The sequence below is a fragment of the Oryctolagus cuniculus genome, chromosome 15 (assembly GCF_051225735.1).
Source record: "Oryctolagus cuniculus isolate XC-2025 breed Fujian yellow rabbit chromosome 15, ASM5122573v1, whole genome shotgun sequence".
In the NCBI taxonomy this organism is placed as follows: Eukaryota; Metazoa; Chordata; class Mammalia; order Lagomorpha; family Leporidae; genus Oryctolagus; species Oryctolagus cuniculus.
In genome coordinates, this window is record NC_142881.1 from 64,879,883 (window position 1) to 64,904,124 (window position 24,242).

Here is a 24,242-nt window from a genome sequence, read left to right on the forward strand (position 1 = left end):
GAAAGATGAGATTAGTCTGAAGTTTACTTTTCCATAACTTAGTGGATTTGAGATATAAAATGATTCTTTATATTTTCCTAATGGTTAGAGCCTGAAGTCTTTGAGGGGAGGTTTTAGGGGCAGTGATCGTCCTTTGTGATACACTCGTGGTTGTCTTTTTATTGCTGTTTTGATACTCTTGTTGAGGATCTTTGTTTGCAAGGAAATAGTTCAGATGAAAAGCAGAAATTTATAGAAGCAGCAAATGGTACCCAGCTGCTAGAACCAAGGCCAGGTCTCAGGGCAGGGAAGGCTCTGCCTCCACCTCTTGGTGGCTCTGTTGTGTCCTGCATGTCTATTTCACTGTTTGTATTGACGTTACTTGCCGGTTCTTCCTCTGGCTTTGACCTATCGTACGTAGCCTAGGCTTAATAGGACTTTCTAGCCTAACATTGTGCCACTGGGTGACCACATTGTGTTTGAAGTACAGACTGAAGATCACCTGGGAAGGCTGTTAAAAATGTGCATCTACGGAGCCTGTCCCAGACAAACTCTTTTGTATTTAAAAATAAAGGTAACAGGTGACTTTCATTCACATTGGGCTTTGAGAACCCCCAGAAGTTAATTGAGTTCCTTGGCTGACTGTGGGTATGTTGTCTTTGAGTTAGATAATCACCCCATTCAATTCATTATGCCAAGAATTGGGGCTTTTGTGATACAAACATAAGGAAATACATTTAGTTGCTTAAGAGTGAGGGCTCTGAAGTCACAGTGCTGGATTTGAATCCTGCCTCCATCAAAATAAATAATGGAACCTTGGGTAAGTTGTCCAGTCTAGTGCCTCAGTTTTGTTTTTTTGAATAATACTGTATGTACTGTATAGGGTTGTATACTGCTTCTGGTGGGGATTAGATAATATGAGTGCTTGCAGTAGTACCTGGCAGAATTAGTATTCAAAATGTAGTATGACTACTTCTTCTGCTGTAACTACTTCTCAACAGACATGATTGCAGAGGCCCACTTAGTTCCAGAGCAAACATCGTTTTCAGAGGTGCCAGGCTCAAGGTGCAGTTTCCCTACTAAGGATTGATTGAGCTCAGCTACAACTGAACTTGATTGAGCTAGTATCACCTGAATTTATATCAAATATTTTAAGTAGGATAACACAATTTGAATTTAAATAACTAATTTCTTAAGAGCCAAGTAAATAAAGCACTCTTTTTGTATTTGTCTCATGTTTATTTTTAAATAACTGTTTAAAAAATTTTATTTAAGGTATACAAATTTCATGTATTTCATATATACAGATTCAGGAACATAGTGATACCTCCCACTCTACTCTCCCTCCTGCCCACACTCCTACCCTTTTTACTCCTCCCTCTCCTTTTTCCACTCTTAATTTTTAAAAAGATTATTTTCAGTTTACTTTATATTCATAAAATTAACCGTGTACTAAGAGTTCAACAAATGATATGAAGAACAATGCTCCTCAACAGTTGAGACAAGGGCTGTAAACAATACTCTTTTCAAGGTTAATCTCTAGCAATTTGTCATCTTTCGCATTTGATTAGTCATCTCAATGCAGTTAATATTTGTATGTTATAAAATGTGGTTTCTTGGGCCGGCGCTGCAGCTCACTAGGCTAATCCTCCGCCTTGCGGCGCCGGCACCCTGGGTTCTAGTCCCGGTCGGGGCGCCGGATTCTGTCCCGGTTGCCCCTCTTCCAGGCCAGCTCTCTGCTGTGGCCTGGGAGTGCAGTGGAGGATGGCCCAAGTGCTTGGGCCCTGCACCCCATGGGAGACCAGGAGAAGCACCTGGCTCCTGCCTTGGGATCAGCGCGCAGTGCGCCGGCCGCAGCACGCCAGCCGCGGAGGCCATTGGAGGGTGAACCAACGGCAAAAGGAAGACCTTTCTCTCTGTCTCTCTCTCTCTCTCTCTCACTGTCCACTCTGCCTGTCAAAAAAAAAAAAAAAAAGAAAAAGAAAAAAAAAAGTGGTTTCTTCTCTCTAGGGGGAAAGGAGATTCTCCAGAGGCTCGTGCATTGGCCAAACAGGTGGCCACTGCTCTACAGAACCTGCAGACCAAAACCAACAGGGCTGTGGCCAATAGCAGACCTGCCAAAGCAGCCGTTCACCTTGAAGGCAAGATTGAGCAAGCACAGCGGTGGATTGATAATCCCACAGTGGATGACCGAGGAGTTGGTAAGGGCATCAGAGCACTTAACCTTCATTAAACTAGTCTCAGTGCAAATCTGCACGTTGTTCCTAGGTGTCCTGTAACATCGGTAATTAGATGCAGAAAGGGTTTTTCAACCACTGGTAAGTCAGTCACTTTTTTTGAGCATGATTCCATTTGCAAACATAGCCAATGAAACTCCTGCGATTTAATCAATAATTATTGAAGGATGATTTTGCTGAGGGGAAATGGAAAGGTCCTCATGTTGGAGTTGAAACTTTGATCTAATTGTGATCACTCCTATGTGTATTTCCATTCAATAGTAAAACACCCAGTTAAATATCAATTTTGAAAATGAAGGCACCTGATTGCCAAGGTTACTTCAGTTGTCAGGGTATCACACAGTCACCTAGAGAATTTATAACCCCAATTTGGATTATTTTGGAGACTTTTAGAATAGCTATGTAAGAACTTAGATCATTTTATGACAGAAAGCCTGTTGAAGCTGAAAAGTCTGTTTATTCCATTTGCTATTTTCGTTGGATAAAAAGGTCGGTTTTTAAATTCGTGATACTACAATGTTGGTGATGCACTAGGGAATTGGGTAGATGTGTAATTTACTGGTGGAGGAGCAGATTGAAACAAACTTTGTGAATAAAGCTATGAAAAAATTTATACCTGTTAATTCTGCAATTTGACTTTCAGGGATATTTTTCTTTTTCTTTTTTTTCTTCAAGATTTTATTTATTTATTTGAGAGGTAGAGTTACAGACAGTGAGAGAGAGAGGCAGAGAGAAAGGTCTTCCATCTGCCAGTTCACTCCCTAAATGGCTGCAACAGTCAGAGCTGAGCTGATCGGAGTCAGGAGCCAGGAGCTTCTTCTAGGTCTCCCACATGGGTGCAGGGGCCTAAGCACTTGGGCCATCTTCTGCTGCTTTCCCAGGCCATAGCAGAGAACTGGATTGGAAGAGGAGCAGCGGGACTTGAATTAGCACCCATTATGGGATGCTGGGCCACAAGTGTTGGCTTAACCCACTACGTCACAGTGCCAGATCCCAGGAATATTTTTCTAATAAATAATTATAGATGTTTCTGAGGAGATAGATATAAGAATGTTTATGAACAGCACAAGTGTAAAGTAATTAAATTACACAGATTTTTACAGCATGATTTTTAAAGATAAAATGCTCATGTTAAATGGAAAGAATAAAGGAATAAAAAATATGGGGCTGGCGCTGTGTTGTAGTGGGTGAAGCCACCGCCTGCAGTACTGACATCCCATATGGTAGCCAGTTCGAGTTCTAGCTGCTCTCCTTCCTATCCAGCTCTCTGTTGTGGCCTGGGAAAGCAGTAGAAGATGACCCAAGTTCTTGGGCCCCTGCATCTGCCTTGGAGACCTGGAAGAAGCTCCTGGCTCCTGGCTTTGGATCGGTGAAGCTTCGGCTGTTGCGGCCAGTTAGGAAGTGAACTGGTGAATGGAGGACCCCCCCCCCCAATCCCTCTTTCTGTCTGTCTCTCTCTCTCTCTTCCTCTATGTGTAACTCTGACTTTCAAATAAATAAATAATCTAAAAAATAAATACATTGTATATATAGGTATATGGAATGCATTAAAAAAGACTGGAAGGAGATATTCTGGTATATTAATCGCTAAGTGATGGGATTATGGGTGCTTTGTTCTTATTGATGCTTTTCTGTGTTTCCCTCATTTTTTTTTTTTTGTTAGGGAACCCACTCCATTTCCACCAAATGTTAACTTAGTAGAATGGCGCTGCAGTTGTCTGGGTCTCTGTGAGCCTCACTGTTTTCCTCTTGGTTCAGGCCAGGCTGCCATCCGAGGGCTTGTGGCTGAAGGGCATCGTCTGGCTAATGTCATGATGGGGCCTTATCGCCAAGACCTTCTTGCCAAGTGTGACCGAGTGGACCAACTAACAGCCCAGCTGGCTGACCTGGCTGCCAGAGGTGAAGGAGAGAGTCCTCAGGCGAGAGCACTTGCGTCTCAGCTCCAAGACTCCCTGAAGGTACAACTCAGGAGCACATATTATTATTATACTTCTAATGCCTGCCATTTCCTGGAATTAGGTAAAGTGAAGAGTGTGACCAACAATAGAAGGAAGTCTGAGCTTCTTGGAGAAAAGCACATTGAAGTATGGTAGTGACTGAAGTTGTGTTTGTGAAATCTCACTCAATTGAGAGCTCTTTCAGGATTTTTGCTTTACCCACATATCACATGTACTTTCATTTGTTAATATTTTTATTAATATGCATTCCTTTTTCAAATCTAAAACTTTATAATTATCCTGACATTATGGGTTTGAAAAGTTATTTGTATTTTTTCCTCATAGCCTTCAAAAGAAACACATTATTGTTAAAATAAAAGCAATTGTCTGCTAACACTTGAAAGCATTTCAAACTTCACCAGCCAGTATCTGCCACTCACCTTGCAAAACACTGGAAGTGATGGAGACTTCTTTGTATAAATCCAGAAAACCAAAATTAGACTGTGACTGCTATGCATAAAAGCTTTTTTGTGTGACTTTTAATCCTCTTCATTAAACCTATAGTAAGAGATCAATTACATACATAAATAACTGAGTTTTTCTAGAAGCTTCATTGAAAAGTATTCCCATTTGTGACCTCTTTCCTCATAAGACAATACATTGCTTAGAAATATGGCACTGCCTCACTAAACAATCTTTAAAACTTCTGTGGTCATTGCCAGGCCCTGACACGCGAGGGATGGTGAATAACTCTGTATCTTAAGTCCTTTGGTTCAACTCCATGGTTCTCAGTTATTTCATGGAAGACACCAAGAAAAGAAGTAGATTCTTGGGTTGGTAGATTAGCCTCCAGGAACAGATGGGTCATGGCTTACTCTTTCTACTAGGCAATAATCTCTTGAGGGCCAGAGTTCACTAGGTCTGTGCTAGCTCAGTTCTTTATTGGTAGTTGACAATGAATGTTCACCTGGCTAGTTGCTCACCTGGCTTAGTTCTTTGTTGGGAATTGACAATAAGTATTCAGTGAGTGAAAGACTGAATGAATTTGTCAGTGAAGTTAAGATATTACTAAATACGCTTCTGAGCTGTTTCTGGACATTTTCATTTTTAAATAATATTTTTAAGGATCTGAAAGCCCAGATGCAAGAGGCCATGACGCAGGAGGTGTCGGATGTTTTCAGCGATACCACAACTCCCATCAAGCTGTTGGCAGTGGCGGCTACAGCCCCTCCTGATGCCCCTAACAGAGAAGAGGTGAGTAGCTGAGGTCTTCCGTTCCTTTTGTTGGCTACATACACACACACACACACACACACACACACCCATACCAAAGGTTTTTGGTTTTGTTTTGTTTTGTTTTTAAGGTAAAATGTGATTACAGTGTATAGCAGAAGCAATGCAAGGGGGAAAACCAAGAATTTCATTTTAGAATACCTTTAATTGCTAGCAATAGAAGAACTGACCTACCATTAAATGTACTTTTTTTCTTTTAAATACCTGTCTTTATTTTGCTTTTATTTGTGATTTGATTTAAATAAATAAAAAGGTTCACACAGGTTAATTCAAAGACAGGAGCATTTGCTGCCTGGCTGAGAAATAACATGCTCTCCCCGTGTGTGCTGATCGCAGCATGAGATAGCACCTGGTAACACCACGAGGGCCTTTCTCATCACTTCCTGAGCCAGTCTTGATCAGCACTTTGCTCCCTTAATGCTCCTTTGTATCACTTATGTATGCTGCCCGCAGACACAGAAAAATACAGCATTTAGTACTAAGTCATTCCTGATGCTGTGCTGCAAACATGATGTGTTAAGATCCTGCTCATAGGCCTGACCTGGGTGATAAGGGCCAGAGACTGAGAAGGCCCTGATTAAACTTGCTAATCTCTCACTAACTGGAAATGAAAACGAAGTCTGCCCTGGAGTACCAGGCAGGGCAATGAGCATTCTCTCAGGAACCTACCATTGGATATTAAAACAGACAAAGTTTATTTTCATCGCATAACAAGGAACATGAAAGTAGGTAGCTCTGGCATTGGTTCAGAAAATTCATACCATGAAAGTTGGTGTCGATGTGGTTTTCTTGGCCTTTCACTCATGATGTGGAATAGCTGTTGCACCACCACAAATGATACTCAAGGTAGAAAGAAATGAGGCATAGGAGTACTCCAGTTACAAGTGTCCATTTTATTAGGGTACTTTATTCTCCATACAGAAGTCAGGATAATTCTCTGAGATCATTTGATGTCATTCTACTCTAACCCTTCCAGTGGGTGAAGCCAGAGTCCTTACAATGAACAGCAAGGCCAGTGATATGCTCATAAATCAACTCTCCAGAAATATAAAAAACAAAAGCCCTGATTGTACTGTCAGTTGATTTTAGTGATGTAAATCCTTCCACCCCAACTGAAAGCAGATTTGGGAATATATGGGCACAACTGGTTTTTATAAGCTCATTATTATTGTTTGTTTATGTTTGAAAGGCAGAGTTACAGGATGAGAGCGAGAGCAAGAGCGAGAGAGAGAGAGAGAAAGAAAGATTGGCATCTTTTATGCAATGATTCTCTCCTCAAATGGCTGCAACAGCCAGGGTTAGGCCAGGCTGAAGCCAAGAGCCTAAGACTCCATCTGGATCTCCCATGTGGGTGCAGGGGCCCAAGGACTTGGGCTATCTTCTGTTGCTTTCCCAGGCCATTAGCAGGGAGCTGGATCAGAAGTGTAGCAGCTGGGACTCAAACTGGAGCTCATGGGATGCTGGTGTCACAGGTAGCGGCTTAACGGATTAACTCTCTGCGCCCCAACGCTGGCCCCCGTGCTTCTTTATCCATATTGACCTTCTTCATTTGTACGCTTAGTGATCCTTTTACTTGTTGCCGTTTCTCATCCTGGGGTCTTTGTGCTTGTTCTCTGTTCTTTGGACAGATAACTGTGTATTACTCATTTATTTTTTTTTTCTTTTTAAGATTTATTTATTTACTTATTTGAAAGGCAGATTTATAGAGAGGTAGAAGCAGAAAGAGAGAGGTCTTCCATCTGCTAGTTCACTCCCCAAATAGCTTAATGGCTGAGCTGCGTCAATCCAAAGCCAGGAGCCAGGAGCTTCTTCCAGGTATCCCATGTGGGTGCGGGGGCCCAAGCACTTGGGCCATCTTCTACTGTTTTCCCAGGCCATAGCAGAGAGCTGGGTTGGAAGAGGAACAGCTAGAACTCAAATGAGATGTTGGCACTGCAGGCGGCTGCTTTACCTGCTACACCATAGCATGGCCCCTCATTTACTTTCTTGAGCTTGAGCTCTCTACTGACCACCTAAAATAGCAGCCCTACTCCCAGGGGCTTCTTTTCTTTTTTCTTTAAGAAGTATTTCTAGCATCTTAGGAAATATAACAGGGTTTCATAGACCTTCATAGTTTTTTTTTTTTTTTTTAAAGATTTATTTTATTTATTTGAAAGGCACAGCCAGAGAGAGAGAGAGAGAGAGAGAGAGAGAGAGAGAGGAGAGTCTTGCATCCACTGGTTCACTCCCTAAATGGCTGCAACAGCTGGGGCTGGGCCGGACTGAAGCCAGGAGCTTCTTCTGTGTCTCTGACATGGGTACAGGGGCCCAAGGACCTGGGCCATCTTCTTTTGCTTTTCCCAGGCACATTAGGAGGGAGTTGGATTGGAAAAGGAGTGGCCAGGACTTGAACCGGTACCCATATGGGATGCCAGCACTGCAGGCGGTTGCTTTATCCATTATACCACAATGCCAGCCTTCTCAGGGGTTTCTTAATCTGCATAGCCTACTTTCCTCCTTAGCATTTATCCATGTTTGACGTATTTGCCTCATTTTTTATTTATCTGAAATTAGCATGAAAGCTCCATGCAGCAGGGATTTTGTTTTGTCATTGCTCATCCCCAGTTCCTAGACCAATTCCTTGCATATCTGGTGCCAGAACTTATCCAGGAAACCTTTGGCTATGTACTATTGACCAGAACTATGTCACATGGCCACCCTGGTTACCAAGGAATCTTGGAAAACAAGTATGAGTATTTGGTTTTCTAGCCTTTATAGTATTGGCAGCAAATGAGATGGGGTTAAATCAGGCCCAAGATAATGTAGAACTAGTAGGTGGAGGTTTGTGTTACTCTGATTTGCAAATGATCTTCATTTTCTTTCTCCAGTGTAGAGTACAAGGCAGTTCAGCTCATGGTCCCCCTAGGTTGGGATGATGTGCCATTTTTTTGTTGTACGTGTCTCTGAGATTCAGGCTATCCAGCTCTCCAGCTGTATGCTGGACCTCTCCTACAGATGCTTCGTAGATTCCCCAGCATGTGTTGTTCTTCTGTTTTCTCTTGGAAATTTGTGAGTTGCCAGTGGCTTTTCTCTTCCCCTCATCTTCTCATACCAGTAAATAATTAAAGCATACTAATTTGGTCTTACAGGTATTTCTTGAATCCTTTCCATTTTTCATGATTCTTGGCATGGCTCTAATTCTGGTCCTTGTCCCTGTTGTCTGTCTGTCTGCATAGTTCTGACTGGTCTTTGAATCTGTCATGTGGCCACTAATAAAAGAAAAATACAAGTCTGACCCTGATATTCTCCTACTTCTAGACCTTTCTTCTTAAAATTTTTTCAAAGATTTATTTATTTTAAAGACGGAGTTATATATAGAGGGGGAGAGACAGACAGCCAGAGAGAGAAAATCTCCCAGTCTTTGATTCACTCCCCAATGACCACAACAACCAGGACTGGGCCAGACAGAAGCCAGGAGCCAGGAGCTTCTTCCAGGTCTCCCACATGTGTGCAAGAGCCCAAACACTTGGGCTATCCTCTGCTGTTTCCCCAGGAACATTAGCAGGGAGCTGGATCAAAAGTGGAGCACCCAAGACTCAAGCAGGAGCCCACATGGGGTGCCAGCATCACAGGTGGCAGTTTTACCTGCTATGCCACAGTGCTGGGCCCCCACTTAGACCTTTTAGTGGGCCTTCCCTTTCACATAGGATAAAGCTAGAGCTTTGTGTTCTGACTGCTAATACTCTTTCTTTACCAGTTTCCTATAAATCCTGCCTCTCAGCTCATGCTCTGGCAATACTTAAATGCTGTAGTTTCCTGCGTACTCTTTGATTTCCATGCTTTAGTTCTTTCTTTCTCTCTGCCTTATTATTTTCCCTTTCTTTTTCAACTATTTCCTCTTTTTTTTTTTTTTTTTTTTTTGACAGGCAGAGTTAGACAGTGAGAGAGAGAGAGAGACAGAGAGAAACGTCTTCCTTCTGTTGGTTCACCCCCCAAGTGGCTGCTATGGCCTGAAGCCAGGAGCCAGGTGCTTCTCCTGGTCTCCCATGGGGTGCAGGGCCCAAGCACTTGGGCCATCCTCCACTGCCTGCCCGGGCCACAGCAGAGAGCTGGACTGGAAGAGGAGCAACCGGGACAGAATCTGGCACCCCAATCGGGACTAGAACCCGAGGTGCTGGCACCACAGGCGGAGAATTAGCCAAGTGAGCCGTGGCGCTGGCCCAACTATTTCCTCTTAACCGCTGTTCTATTCTATGTATTGTCCCTTGCTTCCTGTATGGGTGAAGTACCTTTCCATTTGTCCCTATAATATTAGTGTGTAGTGTAGTGACTGCACATGGTGTAGTATAGTATAAATGCCTGTTTGTGGGCCCTTTGCCTGCACTAGGTTGTGAACTCCTTGAGTTGCAGATACTCATGTCTCATTCAACTTTGTATCGTCAGCGCCTGCTGCAGCATTGCTCAGTAAACTTTTGTTGAATGACAAGAAAGGCATGTTAAATAATTAATCAGAGGGCGCAGCAGCCATCGTCTGGACTTGTGATATCGACCAAAATAGGAAATAACCTGTAGGTGCAGAGTGTAGGACACCTGTTAACCAAACAAGGACTGAAGCCAGGACAAGAGGGCGAGGAGATAAGGTATTTTAGGGAGTGGTTGGCACTTCTAAGAAACCTTAGGGACTGTCTGCATTTTTCAGCCCTGGTGTTCACGTACAGGCAAGTGGAAGCTTGGTAGGAGGCAAAAATGGGATGAATTTGCCAGGTAGCTCCTGATGTGGTCTGGGTATATTGTAAACGTGACCCAGTGCTGTTTGATATATATTACTTTTTCAAGTATCAATTCTAATGTTATCCAATAAATGATGGAAGAGCTTTTATCATTTTAAGTAAGTTAGATAGTCCCTTTAGTGGTGTGCAACTTTGCATAATAGCCATGTCTAACCAAAAGTTAACTCTTAAGATATGAGAGTTGAATGAATTTTAAGTACATGGTTTCATATTTGGAGTTAATAAAAGTCATTCAACCAGGGCCAGTGCTGTGGTGTGGTAGGTGAAGCCCCCACCTGTGCTAGCATCCCTTATGGGAGCCAGTTAGTGTCCTGGCTGCTCCATTTCTGATCCAACTCCCTCTAATGTGTCTGGGAAAGCAGTGGAAGATGGCCCAATTGCTTGGGCCCCTGCATCCACATGGGAGACCCTGATGAAGCTCCTGACTCCTGGCTTTGGATCAGTGCAGCTCCGGCTATTGCAGACATCTGGGGGAATGAACCAGCAGATGGAAGACCTCTCTCTCTGTCTGTAATTCTGCCTCTCAAGTAAATTAATTAATCTTAAAAGAAAAAAAGTCATTCATCCTTTCCCTGTGTCAGGCCTGAGGGTGGGTGCCAGTTAGCAGTTTTCTGTGGAGGTCAAGTGTGGCGTTTTTACAGCCTTAATGGCAATGGGATGTCTGAGGGATGCTGCTCTGAGGAGGCTAGAGACCAGTAGGACTCTCTGTGGCTATTCTGGGCACACCCGGCTACCTATGGTAGAGCCCTAAGTGGGTTTGTCTGTCTTGTTCAAACTGGAGGATTAAAGCCTTTGGGGTATGGAGATTGTTCAGCCTTCCCATTCTGTGGGCTCCGTGTTTCAGAGTATGCAACACTGTGTGTCCTGACTGCACTTAATAAGCATTGGGTGAACTGAAATTCAGGCTGTGTGTCCACCTGATGCCATGGCTCAACCTCTGAGGAGGCATGTCAAGTGCAGGTTTGGTATTTGACTGCGGCTTCATTCTTAGGGTTTGGTGTCATCTTTGAAATCTTTGAGCAGTCGCTGTGTCTGCTTGAAGAGAGGCATTTTCCTGAATGGCGCATTTTATTGAAATCAGTTTTTTTTGATGTGTTTGTTTTCTCAAGGTATTTGATGAGAGAGCAGCTAACTTTGAAAACCATTCAGGGAGACTTGGAGCCACCGCAGAGAAGGCGGCTGCTGTTGGCACTGCTAATAAATCAACCGTGGAAGGCATTCAGGCATCGGTGAAGACGGCCCGAGAACTCACACCCCAGGTTCGTTTTTGCCCACTCTGGATTTTGATGCTGATTGTGTAATATTCAGTAAAGAAAGGTAATTACAGAATAGTTTTGAACATTTTTGAACACTTTTATTCAGATGGCAGTAGTAAAACCCACAAACACCTGTAGCGTCAGCCTTCCTGATCTCTAGGGTTGTGATTATAGCACGTTCTGTGTTATGCATTTTTGTGTTTGAATTTTTTGAACAATGATCAAATATTGGTTTTGAAAGTAAAAAAAACTAGTAAAGCACCCTCTCATCACACTCATATAATTAGGAAAATATTTGGTTAGTTTTGAGAAACTGGTTTAAGTTTCTATCTTTCTTCATTATCTCTTTGATTTAACAGAAAAATCAGTTGTTTCCATAATTTATTTTATTTTTTCTAGTTAAGTGTACAACCAAGATGTATAATTAATTATATAACCAAGGTATAACTAGTAAGTTTGGGAATAAAATATTTGAAGCAAAGCCAGTTGGACAGAAATTAAAGCTCTATTAAGTGATTGATTTTCTTAAAAATATCAGGTCAGCATCATTTACTGTGATGCTTCTGTAGTTTTTCTTCTATTCAAATTATAGGAAAATGCATTTTTTCATTGATTTATTCAGTACTTGTGGTAACACTAGGAAATGTGATAAGCTTTACAAATATGTGAGGCTGGCTTACGTCGGGACTTATGGGGAGAAATGGAGAAAATAAGCACATCTCTTAATCAACTTTTGCCTATGTGGCATGTTAACAGATTAACACATTAGATTCTCTTGAAAAGAGGGTTTCATCCAAATTTTAAAAAAATTTTTTCATAAAATATGAACATGTCCAACTTTCTTTAAATATATCCATAAAACATGGGACATTAAGCACGGATTTCAGTATGAAGTGGAGATTCCTAAAAAAGAACCAGAAAACTACTTATGCCACCAACTATGGAAAGAATGAGGACTTTGGAGACATACTTGGGTTTGAATCCTCTGTGACCTTAAGGCTTAGTTTCCTCATCTGTAAAATGGGCCCAATTCATTTCTAACTGATTGTTTTGAGGAGTAACAGTGCATTGTGGCCGGCACCACGGCTCACTTGGCTAATCCTCTACCTGCGGCACCGGCACCCTGGGTTCTAGTCCCAGTTGGGGCTCCGGATTCTGTCCCGGTTGCTCCTCTTCCAGTCCAGCTCTCTGCTGTGACCTGGGAAGGCAGTGGAGGATGGCCCAAGTGCTTGGGCCCTGCACCCGCACAGGAGACCAGGAGGAAGCACCTGGCTCCTGGCTTTGGATTGGCGCAGCATACTGGCCGTAGCGGCCATTTGGGGGGGTGAACCAATGGAAGGAAGACCTGTCTCTCTGTCTCTCTCACTGTCTAACTCTGCCTGTCAAAAAACAACAACAACAACAAAAAAACGACAGTGCATTGTATATGGCCTGCATATTAATGGGTACTCAGTAAATGTCATTTCCTTCTTCCCCAAGTGCCGTTGCAAAATTTTTTTAAGGATTTATTTGAAAGGCAAAGTTACAGAGAGGCAGAGAGAGAGATCTTCCTTCTGCTGGTTCACTCCCCAAGTGGCCATAATGGCTGAAGCTGCACTGAGCTGAAGCCAGGAGCCTGGAACTTCTTCCAGATCTCCCACTGGGGTGCAGGGGCCCAAGAACTTGGGTCATCTTCCACTATTTTCCCAGGCACTGCAGGCAGCGGCTTTACCCACTATGCCACAGCACCAGTCCCCTGCTGTTACTAATTAGCTGGGACTTCTTGAGCAAGTCATTTAGATGTTGTGAGTCTTGTTTTTTGCATCTACAAAGTGAAGATATTGCCTGTCCTGTGTCTCTCACAGGGCTGTTGTGAGGATTCAGTAAGATAATAAATGTGGGAGGGAAAAGATAATGGATGTGAAAGCATTTTATTAACTGTCAACATGTATTTTTACTAATATTATTCCTAAATGAGTTTTGAGTAGGTTTTCCGTTTCTTTGTTAAGGGTGCCTCTTTAGATGGAAGAGTTGACATCAAGGTTACATATATGTCAGTTTTGTACATGTTCTTCTGAAGTCTCATGTGAACATACATTCACTTTGTCACTTTTTTACCCTCTTAAAATCAAACCTTTGAGTGGAGGCCCCATTCTGAGAAGCTGTAAGAGCAAACCGAATGTGTTCAGTCTGACAAAGGCGGTTTTAGGTTTTCTGGCGCCACCTGGAGGCAAAGAGGGAGAAGTGTCTCTGAAGGTTGTATTTTGGGTGTGAGGGGTACTCGGGTGTTTAAATGTTGCGTTGTCATTGCCAGGTTGTCTCAGCGGCTCGCATCTTACTTAGGAATCCTGGAAACCAAGCAGCTTATGAACATTTTGAGACCATGAAGAACCAGTGGATTGACAATGTGGAGAAGATGACAGGTAGAGTTTTGTGTAAAGTGCTTGTTGTCTAATCCGTGAGGAATGAGTTCTGAGAAACTTGAGCAGGACCGGTTAAGTTACTCAGCTGTAGTGGGATAAAGGATCAGTCATGTGCTCAGCAGTGAACTTGGCCCTGATTAGGGCTGCCGAGCAGCCGCGGCTTCTGATTCAAGCTTTGCAACTTTGTCGGAAGAGAGACTCTTTGAGCCTTTTATTTTAATGCTGCCCTCCCAGTGTGATGTTTATGGTTACAGTTCCTATTTCTCTTTGAATAGTGTCTTTGCCCAGTCTGAGCCAGAGTTTGGTTTCAGAGGCTGGGAGTCGGTGTCTTTGGATACAGTAAGTCTCCCTGTCATTTTCAGTCGGTTCACATTTCAAGGAACCACAATAGCTACCATTTAATACAACTTGTCTCAGAGTTCCCTCCGACTTTATCGACCATGCTGTTTTTTAAAAAGGGAGAAACCAGCCACCCGCGAACCTGTGCCCGTTCGACTGAAGTGGCACCTCTGAATCTTCTTCATTCTCTGTGCAGGGAGGGATAGGCAGGAAGGGACGAAGCGCGGAATGTAGGCTCTTCCCTGCCTGTGCAGGACCTGCTGTGACAGGGGCTGTAGCAGCCAGAAATGAAAGTGGAGCTCCTGAGGAGTCTGAAGAGGTAACGGAAACCAGAGCCGCCGGTTAGGGTTCTTGGAGTTCTGCGCGTGGCTCACCTTGGGCACCACAAGCTGCCAACAAGCAACAGATGGCCGGGGAGTGAGACGAGAAGGGAGGAAATGTTATTAACAGATAACATGGTGGCGATGCGGTGCCGGTGTCAGACGCAATCCTTGCTTACTCCTGATGCTGTTGCATTGCCGGCTGTCTGTAGATGCGAGAAGGCCAGTGCCCGTGGTTGGTATAAATGCTGCAAGTCCGTTTGGCTTCTGGCTGTGTCCTCACTGAATTTTTATACTGTGGTGTTCCTGGAAGTTTTTGACTGCATAGAAAAAACTTGGGAGCTGAAGGAGAAAATTCTGGGTGTTGCACTTTCTCAGGAGAAACCGGAGTGGACAACAGTGTTTTGGAGGCTCTGTTCTTGTAAAACAGAAACCGAATTCCATTTCTGTTCTGACAGGGCTGGTCGACGAAGCCATTGATACCAAATCTCTGCTGGATGCTTCCGAAGAAGCTATTAAAAAAGACCTGGATAAGTGTAAGGTAGCCATGGCCAACATTCAGCCGCAGATGCTGGTCGCGGGGGCAACCAGCATTGCTCGTCGGGCCAACCGAATCCTGCTGGTGGCTAAGAGAGAGGTGGAGAACTCTGAGGACCCCAAGTTCCGTGAGGCTGTGAAAGCCGCCTCTGACGAACTGAGCAAAACCATCTCCCCAATGGTGATGGACGCAAAGGCTGTGGCTGGAAACATTTCTGACCCTGGTAAGCAACAACGCATGGTGTGGTTCACCTCAGCTAGGTTAACTCAGGGAAGATGGTGAGAGAATATGTACCCTACAGCCACCAAATACAAGGCCTGTGCACAAAAACTATAGATGCCTAGTCTGTAGTCTCTGCAGTGTTGATGGGCTTGTGGTCAGCTAGTGTCTTCTGGATCATCTTCTCTTTGCTTCTTTAATGTTGTCTGGCTAAATAGCTCCTGGCCCTCTTCAGTCTTTATTTTGGAATTTTCTAAAAAGGTGCATGGCAACCAGTTTATCACCCATTTAGGTTATATAACTGGCATAATGTCTTTTATGCTATTCTCCTCTCCTTTTTCTCTTTTCTTATTTGAGAGGCAGTGTCACACACACACACACACACAGATGGAGTGAGAAAGAGAGAGCACTCCCATATGCTAGTTCACTTCCCGAATGCACACAAAGACTGAGACTGGACTAGGCCAAAGCTGGGAGCTGGGAACTCAATCCAGTTTTCCCACGTGGGCAGCAGGAACCCAGTTTCTTGAGATATCACCATTGCCTCCCAGGGTCTGTATTGGCAAGAAGTTAGAGTCAGGAGCCACAGGTGGGCAGGTATGGAACCCAGGTACTTTGATATGGGATGGCTGTCCTAACTGCTAGGCTAAAAACCTGCTTGTTTTGGGATTTTCTTTAAATGTGTTTTCTTTGCAAACTGTTTTCTATTTCCATCCATTCTGGAAGGCTTTAGTTGACTTCTGGATCTGTTAGATCCTGCATCAAATTATCTGGATTTTCTTCAGCAGTAATTTGATCAATTTTTCCATGCTCCTAAAGCAGATATTAATTGGGGCCACTCCTTTGATTGGAATCACCTGAAATCCTTCTGGTTCCGAGCATCCAGTGTTTCTAGCCATTTCTATGAGTAGAATCCAGTCAGTTTGAAAGAGTGCTTGTCCTATTTACCCCCAACCCAAGCAGAATCTAATATCCTCAGTCTGCCATCACTAATGACAAGCTTAGTTTCCTAATTCAAGTTTCTGATGCCTTGATTAGATTCCGGGATTCCAGGCGCCTGGACTTGGCCACCTCAGCCCACTGTAAGGGTTAACATGCTGAGTGGCGAGTAGAGCCAAGGAGCAGGGAGAGAGGACTGCGAGGGACTCTCCATCCAGCCTGAAACTGACGTCTCCCAGGTGCTGAGTCAGGCACACTTCCCTCTTGACTACCTCATCATAAGAGTGGGGATGGGGGCTGCCTGAGCCCCAAATGGCCACACCCCAGAGTCTCCTGAAGACTTGTTAAGCAGTAGCGCCAAGAAAGCACCCAAATACGACAGGAACAGTTGGCTTGTGACACGTCCTGCCCTGCGCAGGCCCTGCCTTGCTCCCCTCCAGTCACTCCCTGTGTTCACTGGCAGCCTCACGTGCAGCTCTTGTTACTGGAAACCAGCCCTGCTGCACAGACAGTACTTCAGGGCACCGGGCTGCTCAGCTGAAAAGGAGGGTGTCTTGTTTTTAGGGCTGCAAAAGAGCTTCCTGGACTCGGGATACCGGATCCTGGGAGCCGTGGCCAAGGTCAGAGAAGCCTTCCAACCTCAGGAGCCTGACTTCCCGCCTCCCCCACCAGATCTCGAACAGCTCCGTGTAAGTCAACTCAGAGGGGTGGGGAGAACGGGGCCGCATGGTGTTGGGGCAGGAGCGAGAGAAAGATGGCCTGTATTCTAGAGCCTCGGTCGTGAGGTGGCTTGGCTCAGCCTTTACTTGGAGCCTAGTGGGAGGTGGATACGGACTTTGCATCTCAGTCTCGAGGTTTCATAATATGCATGGGTCAGTCAGTGGCTGTGGCACTGGCTTGCTGTGATGGGCAGTGAGTGACTGGAGCGGAAGAGCTGGCTTTGGTAAGTGTGGATGTGGTGAGTGATTGGTGGTGAGTGTGGTAACAGAACCTGGACAGCTTGTGGGGAGGAGACTTGGAAGTGTCCCTGGCTGATAATGGCAAAACCGAAGTGGTGAGTCTCATCCAGGTTCTTGCCTTCACTTAGCTTGTATTCTTTTTCTTTTTCTTTTCCCATGAATTAGGAAGAAGTTATTTGCAGATACAAATCCTAGAAACAAAGTACTTGTATTTGTTATATTTTGGTATTTATTCCAACTAACAGTATCAGAAATCCCTTGACTTTAGAAACAGCATATCAAGACAACCATTTGATTTACTTTCTTTGATTACTTTTCTCATACTTCGTATCAGTAGATGTTGTTTCTTAAGCTGGTAGAGGACCTAATTAGGTCTCCTGCACGGAGCCGAGCAACAGTGCTTCCCTGCAGCCGGCACTTCCTTTCATTCTCTCCGTCTGGGCTGGTGGTGGGTGGCAGGGCCAGGGGAGAGAGCTACTCCTGGGGCATGGTTTCTCCTGTGATCAACAGATTGATGACATTTAGAATGAGGATCCGGGCCGGCGCCGCGGCTCAGTAGGCTAATCCTCCGCCTAGCGGCGCCGGCACACCGGGTTCTAGTCCCGGTCGGGGCGCCGGATTCTGTCCCGGTTGCCCCTCTTCCAGGCCAGCCCTCTGCTGTGGCCAGGGAGTGCAGTGGAGGATGGCCCAGGTGCTTGGGCCCTGCACCCCATGGGAGACCAGGAAAAGCACCTGGCTCCTGGCTCCTGCCATCGGATCAGCGCGGTGCGCCGGCCGCAGCGCGCCGGCCGCGGCGGCCATTGGAGGGTGAACCAACGGCAAAGGAAGACCTTTCTCTCTGTCTCTCTCTCTCACTGTCCACTCTGCCTGTCAAAAAATAAAAAAAAAATAAAAATAAAAAAAAAAAATAAAAAAAAAAAAAAATAAAAATAGAATGAGGATCCTGGAGGCCATTTGGCTTAGTTTCCCTTCATTGACAGATGAGGAACCTGAGCCTAGGTTACTTGCCTTAGCGGCTGCCCTTTGATAAAACTAGAACCAGAACCCAAACTTGTATCTTGTGTGGGGATCTTTTTTGGGACCCAGTCCTGGATCCTGGTAGCGCTGCGTGTGCCTCCCTGGGCTATGAGCAAAGCAGTAGCTGCTAGCTTTTGTGGAGGAAAAAATAATGCTGCTGTTGAGCTCGAAGCAGGTGGTTCTTGTTGGTTCAGTGTGGGTGGTCTCAGATGGAGCGAATGTGGGTGGCTTTTCTAGGGATGCTTTCCAGAGGGAGAATTCTCGGGAAGGGGGTTAGAATAGTTGCTACAGCTTTTCTGACAACCCACTTTCTCTCCTTCTTAGCTAACAGATGAGCTTGCTCCTCCTAAACCACCTCTGCCTGAGGGTGAGGTCCCCCCGCCCAGGCCCCCACCGCCAGAGGAGAAGGATGAAGAGTTCCCTGAGCAGAAAGCCGGGGAGGTGATTAACCAGCCAATGATGATGGCTGCCAGGCAGCTCCATGATGAAGCTCGCAAATGGTCCAGCAAGGTAAGGAATGCGGCCTTTCTTGTTGAGAAGGGTGTTTTGTCAGAAAGGATGAATGAAGAAGCAGGCACCCAGCTAGGAAGAGGAATCCATCTGGGGACCCCTCTCTTTGGTTCCTCTTCTTAGCTGTGGTCTGGTGAGTTGTTCCTGGTGCTTGATGCGTTCTTCTTCCAGCAGCAAAGGTGGAAGCTCAGAGGCCTGTGGTTAGAAGAGGGGTTCTTTTTGTCCACTGGAATGTCACCTGCTATGACCTTGGACGTGTGGGATTCTTTAGTAATTGCTTATCTTTCTTGGATTGCTGGATGCTTTTAGATGTTCCATTGCTCATTATCAGAGCTCCAGATCTGAAACTGCCTTCCGTGGCCTCTGCTACTGCTAGATGAAATTTTTGCATTTTCCTCCTCTTTTTTTGTTAGAAGCAGGTAGATTGCTGTCTTGGAAGCCGTGTGCTTGGTCATTCCTCAGAATCGTCCTACCTCTCAACTCAAGAGAGCTCCAGGCCACCTTTAAGTCTGCAAATGTCAGTATTAATGTGGTTATTGAAAACCTGGATGCAGCAGTAGTCATGCCCCATGAATAAGTTTTGCCTATTTTTCCCCTCAGTGGTAGCTTTTCTAGATGAGAACAGAGTATTATTGCTAACCTTACAATGAAATGTAGTTTCAGTTCTCTGCTGTTTCTAATGTGACCTTGGCTCTTTATTTCCATCATCTGTTTGCCATTATTCTGTTCACATCCTCAAGTGCTTTCAAACTCCTATAGTGGATGTACTTCCCAAGGGACTTCCTGCACCTGCAGCCGACCTTGGATTTTTCTCAGGCCTGGAAATTGACCTTGGTTTTTAACTTTGTTTTCCTGAACTGTTAGCTGTGAGCTCAAGTTCTAAGAAAGAATACAGACCTTACTGGTGTTAGACTTGGCCTGTGTAATTATTTCAAATGGCAGCTTTCCAACTCTGGATCCATGTCGCAGAGTCCTACTGCATGTGGGAGTGGGTGAGGGTGACAGTGAAGGTTGGTTTTACTCGAAGATTTTAAAGGAAATATAAATTTTATTGCAGTAGATCCATATATAGAATATGCATAAATTATAAAGATAAGACTCGGAGCAAACAGCCTTGACCTACCTATTTGCTCTTCTCTGTTATTTGTGGCTAGAAGTCCTGATGTCTTCTGTGGTTTGGAGCATTAGGGATTTGCTACCTTTGAACTTTGTGAAGTCAGGAGCTGCTTGAACTGTGTTTGTGTTACAGCAGTGGTAGGGGTGGTGGAGAATGTTTGTCTACCTGTCAGTCTGTCTGTCCCTGGGACTTTGGAACTCTGAAACCTAGCAGCAGTAAGTTGGCTTCTCCTCTAAGAAATGGGGATGAATCTTGGTTGAGACAGAGCTTAGGCAAAAGAATTTAGATGGTACCCAAACATCTTGTTGATCCTGAATCCTTTTTCACCCTTCAGAGACAGGCTTTCTGTGAAGGATAAGGGTTTCAGGAGTGATAGCAAGTCCCAGTAAAATCTCATTCAAACTCCTACTTGCCCTGTGGTTACAAATATGTAATGTAAAGAATCTGTGTTTGCCATTCTCCATCGAAACTGTCTTCATTAGGGCAATTTGCTTTCCACCGTAGCCTGTTTTCAGCATCCAATAGCTCTGTCTTCTTGTGTTCTTTTAAACATGTAACTGTGGTGCTGAATTCATGTGCCTCTCCCTAAGGTTCCTGTGGCAACCGTGTTAGGCTCCTCTGAGGGCTTCTCTGAGCTTAGCCTCAGACAGTTGCCAAGTCCATGTGTTATCCTGTCTGTGGACTGGGTATGTCAGATTTGAGGGTGGGTGAGACTCTCTTTTGTAACAGAAGAGAGACTGAGGTTGTATCCGAGGAGAATCTTTCTGAGTTGCTATATGTAATAAGAGACTGTGGAAGCTCTGACTCTGCGGGGGGAGAGAGAGCTGGTCTGGCATGTGGTCCCCCCCCCCCCCCGAGGAGGTAAGAGGCTGGGCAGGGTTTACTTGTGACTACTTCCAGCTGGGTGATCGTCGGGCACCTGATGTAGCCTCTTCACCCGCCGTTGTGTTTGTTTTCCTGCCTCTTTCCTCGTTTGGTATTTGGCTCCTCCAGCACGTATTTTTAAATTCTGGGACTTTTAACTGCTGAAGGAAGTAATCTTTCTGGCAGCTGTAGAGCTGACCCAACTCTGTATCCCAGAAAGACCCTGCAATCCACATGATCCAGCACGGTGTTCACACTGTTCTAGTCCGAGCAGCTTACATGAGGCTGCAAGCTTTTGCCCTCTCAGGTCCTTTTAATTATGCACTACTGTGTGGTTGTTTGGCTCCTAAAAATGTCCTGGTGTAAGAATTACTCTTGTCAAGTTTCACATTGGTAGAAGTTTATTGAAAAAGATGCTACTTGCTTTCTTGGTATAAATATTTTTCTGTAAACCCTTGCGGCTGGCTGAGCTCCTTTTGTCACAGGGTGACTTGGGCTGAGAGTTGTCCCCTTTATGGACCTTGACTCATCTGGCTCCTGGAGAATATGCCGTTTCTTCCCCTCCTTAGGCGAGCTTTGGTTACTAAACCAGCTGAAGCTGTTTCCCAAATCCTCCTGCTCTTACTAACACTATCCCTATTTCTCGTCCTTCCCGCCATCGACAAAGCCGGGTATCCGAGCCGCTGAGGTGGGTATTGGTGGTGTAGCCGAGGCAGATGCGGCTGATGCTGTTGGGTTCCCTGTCCCCTCTGACATGGAAGACGATTACGAACCTGAGCTGCTGTTAATGCCATCCAATCAGCCGGTCAACCAGCCCATTCTGGCCGCGGCTCAGTCCTTGCATCGGGAAGCTACCAAGTGGTCTAGTAAGGTACTGCTCAGCACCCCCGGTTGGGGGCTGCTCCAAATGCATCCGGCCATGTGCAGCCTTGACACATTGCATCACTCCTGATCTGTGCGGGTCCTGTGAGTCTGAGCAGGGCGGGCATCTGTCTGTCTGCACCTTGTTGTTAGGACTGTCCTCACCACTTTGACAGGTCTGCTAATGCCAGATTGTTTGGGGGAAGTCAGTTGGGGCACTTTTTGAATGGATTCCTTAGTGACATTGTGGCCATTGTTGGAACTTTAAACCCCTTGGGAATCCTTGGATTATCTCTGAATGACTTTAAGGCTGGTAACCGTTGTCAATCATTAAAGGTCACCTGGCCTGATCATTGAGCTTTGCCTGCTCCCTGATGCCCTCTCACTGATGGCTCAGGCAGAGTTGATCAGGGTGAGAGGTAGCTTTAGATGACAAGGTCTCTGGGGAGAACTGCTTGTTGCCCTGCACTTGGCTGTATGGCAGATGCTGGCCTTGATGGGAGCCCACAGGGAAAGGGGCTTCACCTACTGCTTGTCGGAGTATGTCAGTGGGAGGAGGCAGGAATGGGACACAGAAAGCACTCAAGGCTGCAGGACAGGCCTTGGGGGCTGAAGCAAAGCTAGTCTGGGGAGTAGGAGGTGGGGATAATCACATTACTCCCTTTAAAAGCGGCATGTTGCAAGAAAGGCTTTGAGGAATGATGGGTAATAACTAACCCTGGCACTATGCTGTCTTCTAACCATGGTCATGAAATCCTGGAATGATCCCAGGACTGCACTGAAAGAAGTGGACCCAGCGGGCCTTGTCTAACACACCCCTCATCTCCTGACTCACTTTTGTACCTGTGTTCTCTTGGGCCTCAGTTACTGCTTGAGCTGTTGCACACCCTTGGTGTGAATGGCAAGCCACTTCATGGTACCCATGGAGGTGTCTCAGAGCGCCCTGCAGTGGCATGGTTTGTGTATGCCTCACTGCATTGGGTAGAAGTTGATAAGCATGAGGGGAAAAATGAGTAGGGCCTGGCCTCTTGCATATTTTGGACTTTTTCTGGTTCCCTTAAGTTTGACATTTTTTCATCCTAAAAGATGAGCCTTTGGTGGCATAAAATATCTGTGTGCTTCTTTTATTATGACCCATGAGGGTTTTAGTGAGCCAAAATCCAAATCTCAGATAAAGTGCCATTCGTTAGAGTGGGGGTTCTAAATAAGGACTTTAATTTTTCTGATTCCTCCCTTGGCATTATGTTGCCAGAAGTTCCTTTAACTGGAGGCCTCACTAAGCTGAAGGGACTGAAGAACTGATTCTTGATCTTCCTTGTGAGAAATTCAGGTGACATATTCTTTTATGCTGAGAAGATACACAGGAGGCATTAGCAGAGGGCTGGAGCAGTTTAGATCAGAAAAAAACTTTTTTTTCTCTCAGGCTGAGACTAGTTCCTTGGGATTTTACATTCCGGTTAAGCAGTGAGTCCTAAGCTGCTACTTGCAACAAGAGTGCAGATGAAAAGGATGATGTCAGCATCCAGAAAGGATCCTCTCTATTTTTCCCCTCTTGCCAGCTCTACTGCTTCCCTCCCTGTAAAAATGACAATGGCTGTTTAACCAACCCCTTGGCCCGGTGTCCATGTTATTGACATGATTAACCCAGGGATGCTAAGTGCTTGTTCAGTGCCGTGCCTGGGACACCCATGTTGCCCTTTCAGACTAACACCCAGGTCTTTCTTTTTCCAGTCGGAAGTCTGTGTCTGTCCTCTCACTGTTTGCCGAGGCAGTGCCCTGGCTCACTCTGTTTCTCCACTGCTCTCCGTATCACTCACGAACCGTCCTTCTATTCCCTTCTCTCCCTTCCAGGGCGCTGCTAGACTGGCAGGCTCCCTCTTCTGTTTTTCCACTTCCTTCCTTGATTTGGCCAGAGCGTGGGCAGACCTCATGCTGTATCTCTGCTTTTCCCTAGGGCAATGACATCATTGCAGCAGCCAAACGCATGGCTCTGCTGATGGCCGAGATGTCTCGGCTTGTGAGAGGAGGCAGTGGTACCAAGCGGGCACTCATTCAGTGTGCCAAGGACATCGCCAAGGCCTCGGATGAGGTGACTCGGTTGGCCAAGGAGGTTGCCAAGCAGTGCACAGATAAGCGGATTAGAACCAACCTCTTACAGGTACTTGGGAAAAGAAAAGAGGCTATGTGTGTGTAGAAGGTGTGGGAGGAAGAAAAGCAGGAAAGAAAACTGTGTGAACAGTGGTGGAAAGAAATGGCAGAAAGGGGAAATACACTAACACACTTGTGTATTTGGGGAAGACAGACTCAGGAACATTTATATCCTAATCAAATGAAAAGAATTTGAATGCTCCCTTTTTTGGATAAAGGGGACCGTACTAACCTGAGGGATAAAAACAAGTGATTTTTGCTGCTCATTTACTAAGTGGCTTCTGTATGCCAGCCACTGAGAATCCAGAGGGTGGATGGCTTGCCCTTAAGGAGGTTCAGGTAAGCCCAACATGGACATTCCAAACGAAACTTTCTTTTTAGGTGTGTGAACGAATCCCAACTATAAGTACCCAGCTCAAAATCCTGTCCACAGTGAAGGCTACCATGCTGGGCCGGACCAACATCAGCGACGAGGAGTCTGAGCAGGTGCGTGTCTGCTGCTTTTGGTTTCTTGCCAGCGGTGTCTTTGCCTTTTTGC

At 45.2% G+C, this 24,242-nt stretch overlaps 1 protein-coding gene across 4 annotated transcripts in view; it reads left to right on the forward strand.

Annotated features, from left to right (window-relative positions):
- VCL (vinculin) overlaps nt 1-24,242 on the forward strand; it is a 131,097-nt gene that overhangs the window by 102,464 nt on the left and 4,391 nt on the right. For 2 of the 4 annotated variants that reach the window (XM_089313491.1, XM_002718405.6), the window contains exons 11-21: nt 1,990-2,180; nt 3,975-4,174; nt 5,279-5,407; nt 11,325-11,474; nt 13,765-13,873; nt 14,991-15,293; nt 16,793-16,917; nt 18,529-18,714; nt 21,363-21,566; nt 23,511-23,714; nt 24,086-24,190. In XM_089313491.1, coding sequence (XP_089169617.1) covers nt 1,990-2,180; nt 3,975-4,174; nt 5,279-5,407; nt 11,325-11,474; nt 13,765-13,873; nt 14,991-15,293; nt 16,793-16,917; nt 18,529-18,714; nt 21,363-21,566; nt 23,511-23,714; nt 24,086-24,190 — 1,906 coding nt within the window. The remainder of the gene's footprint in view (nt 1-1,989; nt 2,181-3,974; nt 4,175-5,278; nt 5,408-11,324; nt 11,475-13,764; nt 13,874-14,990; nt 15,294-16,792; nt 16,918-18,528; nt 18,715-21,362; nt 21,567-23,510; nt 23,715-24,085; nt 24,191-24,242) is intronic. The other 2 variants (XM_089313492.1, XM_002718406.6) reach the window with 1 other exon arrangement.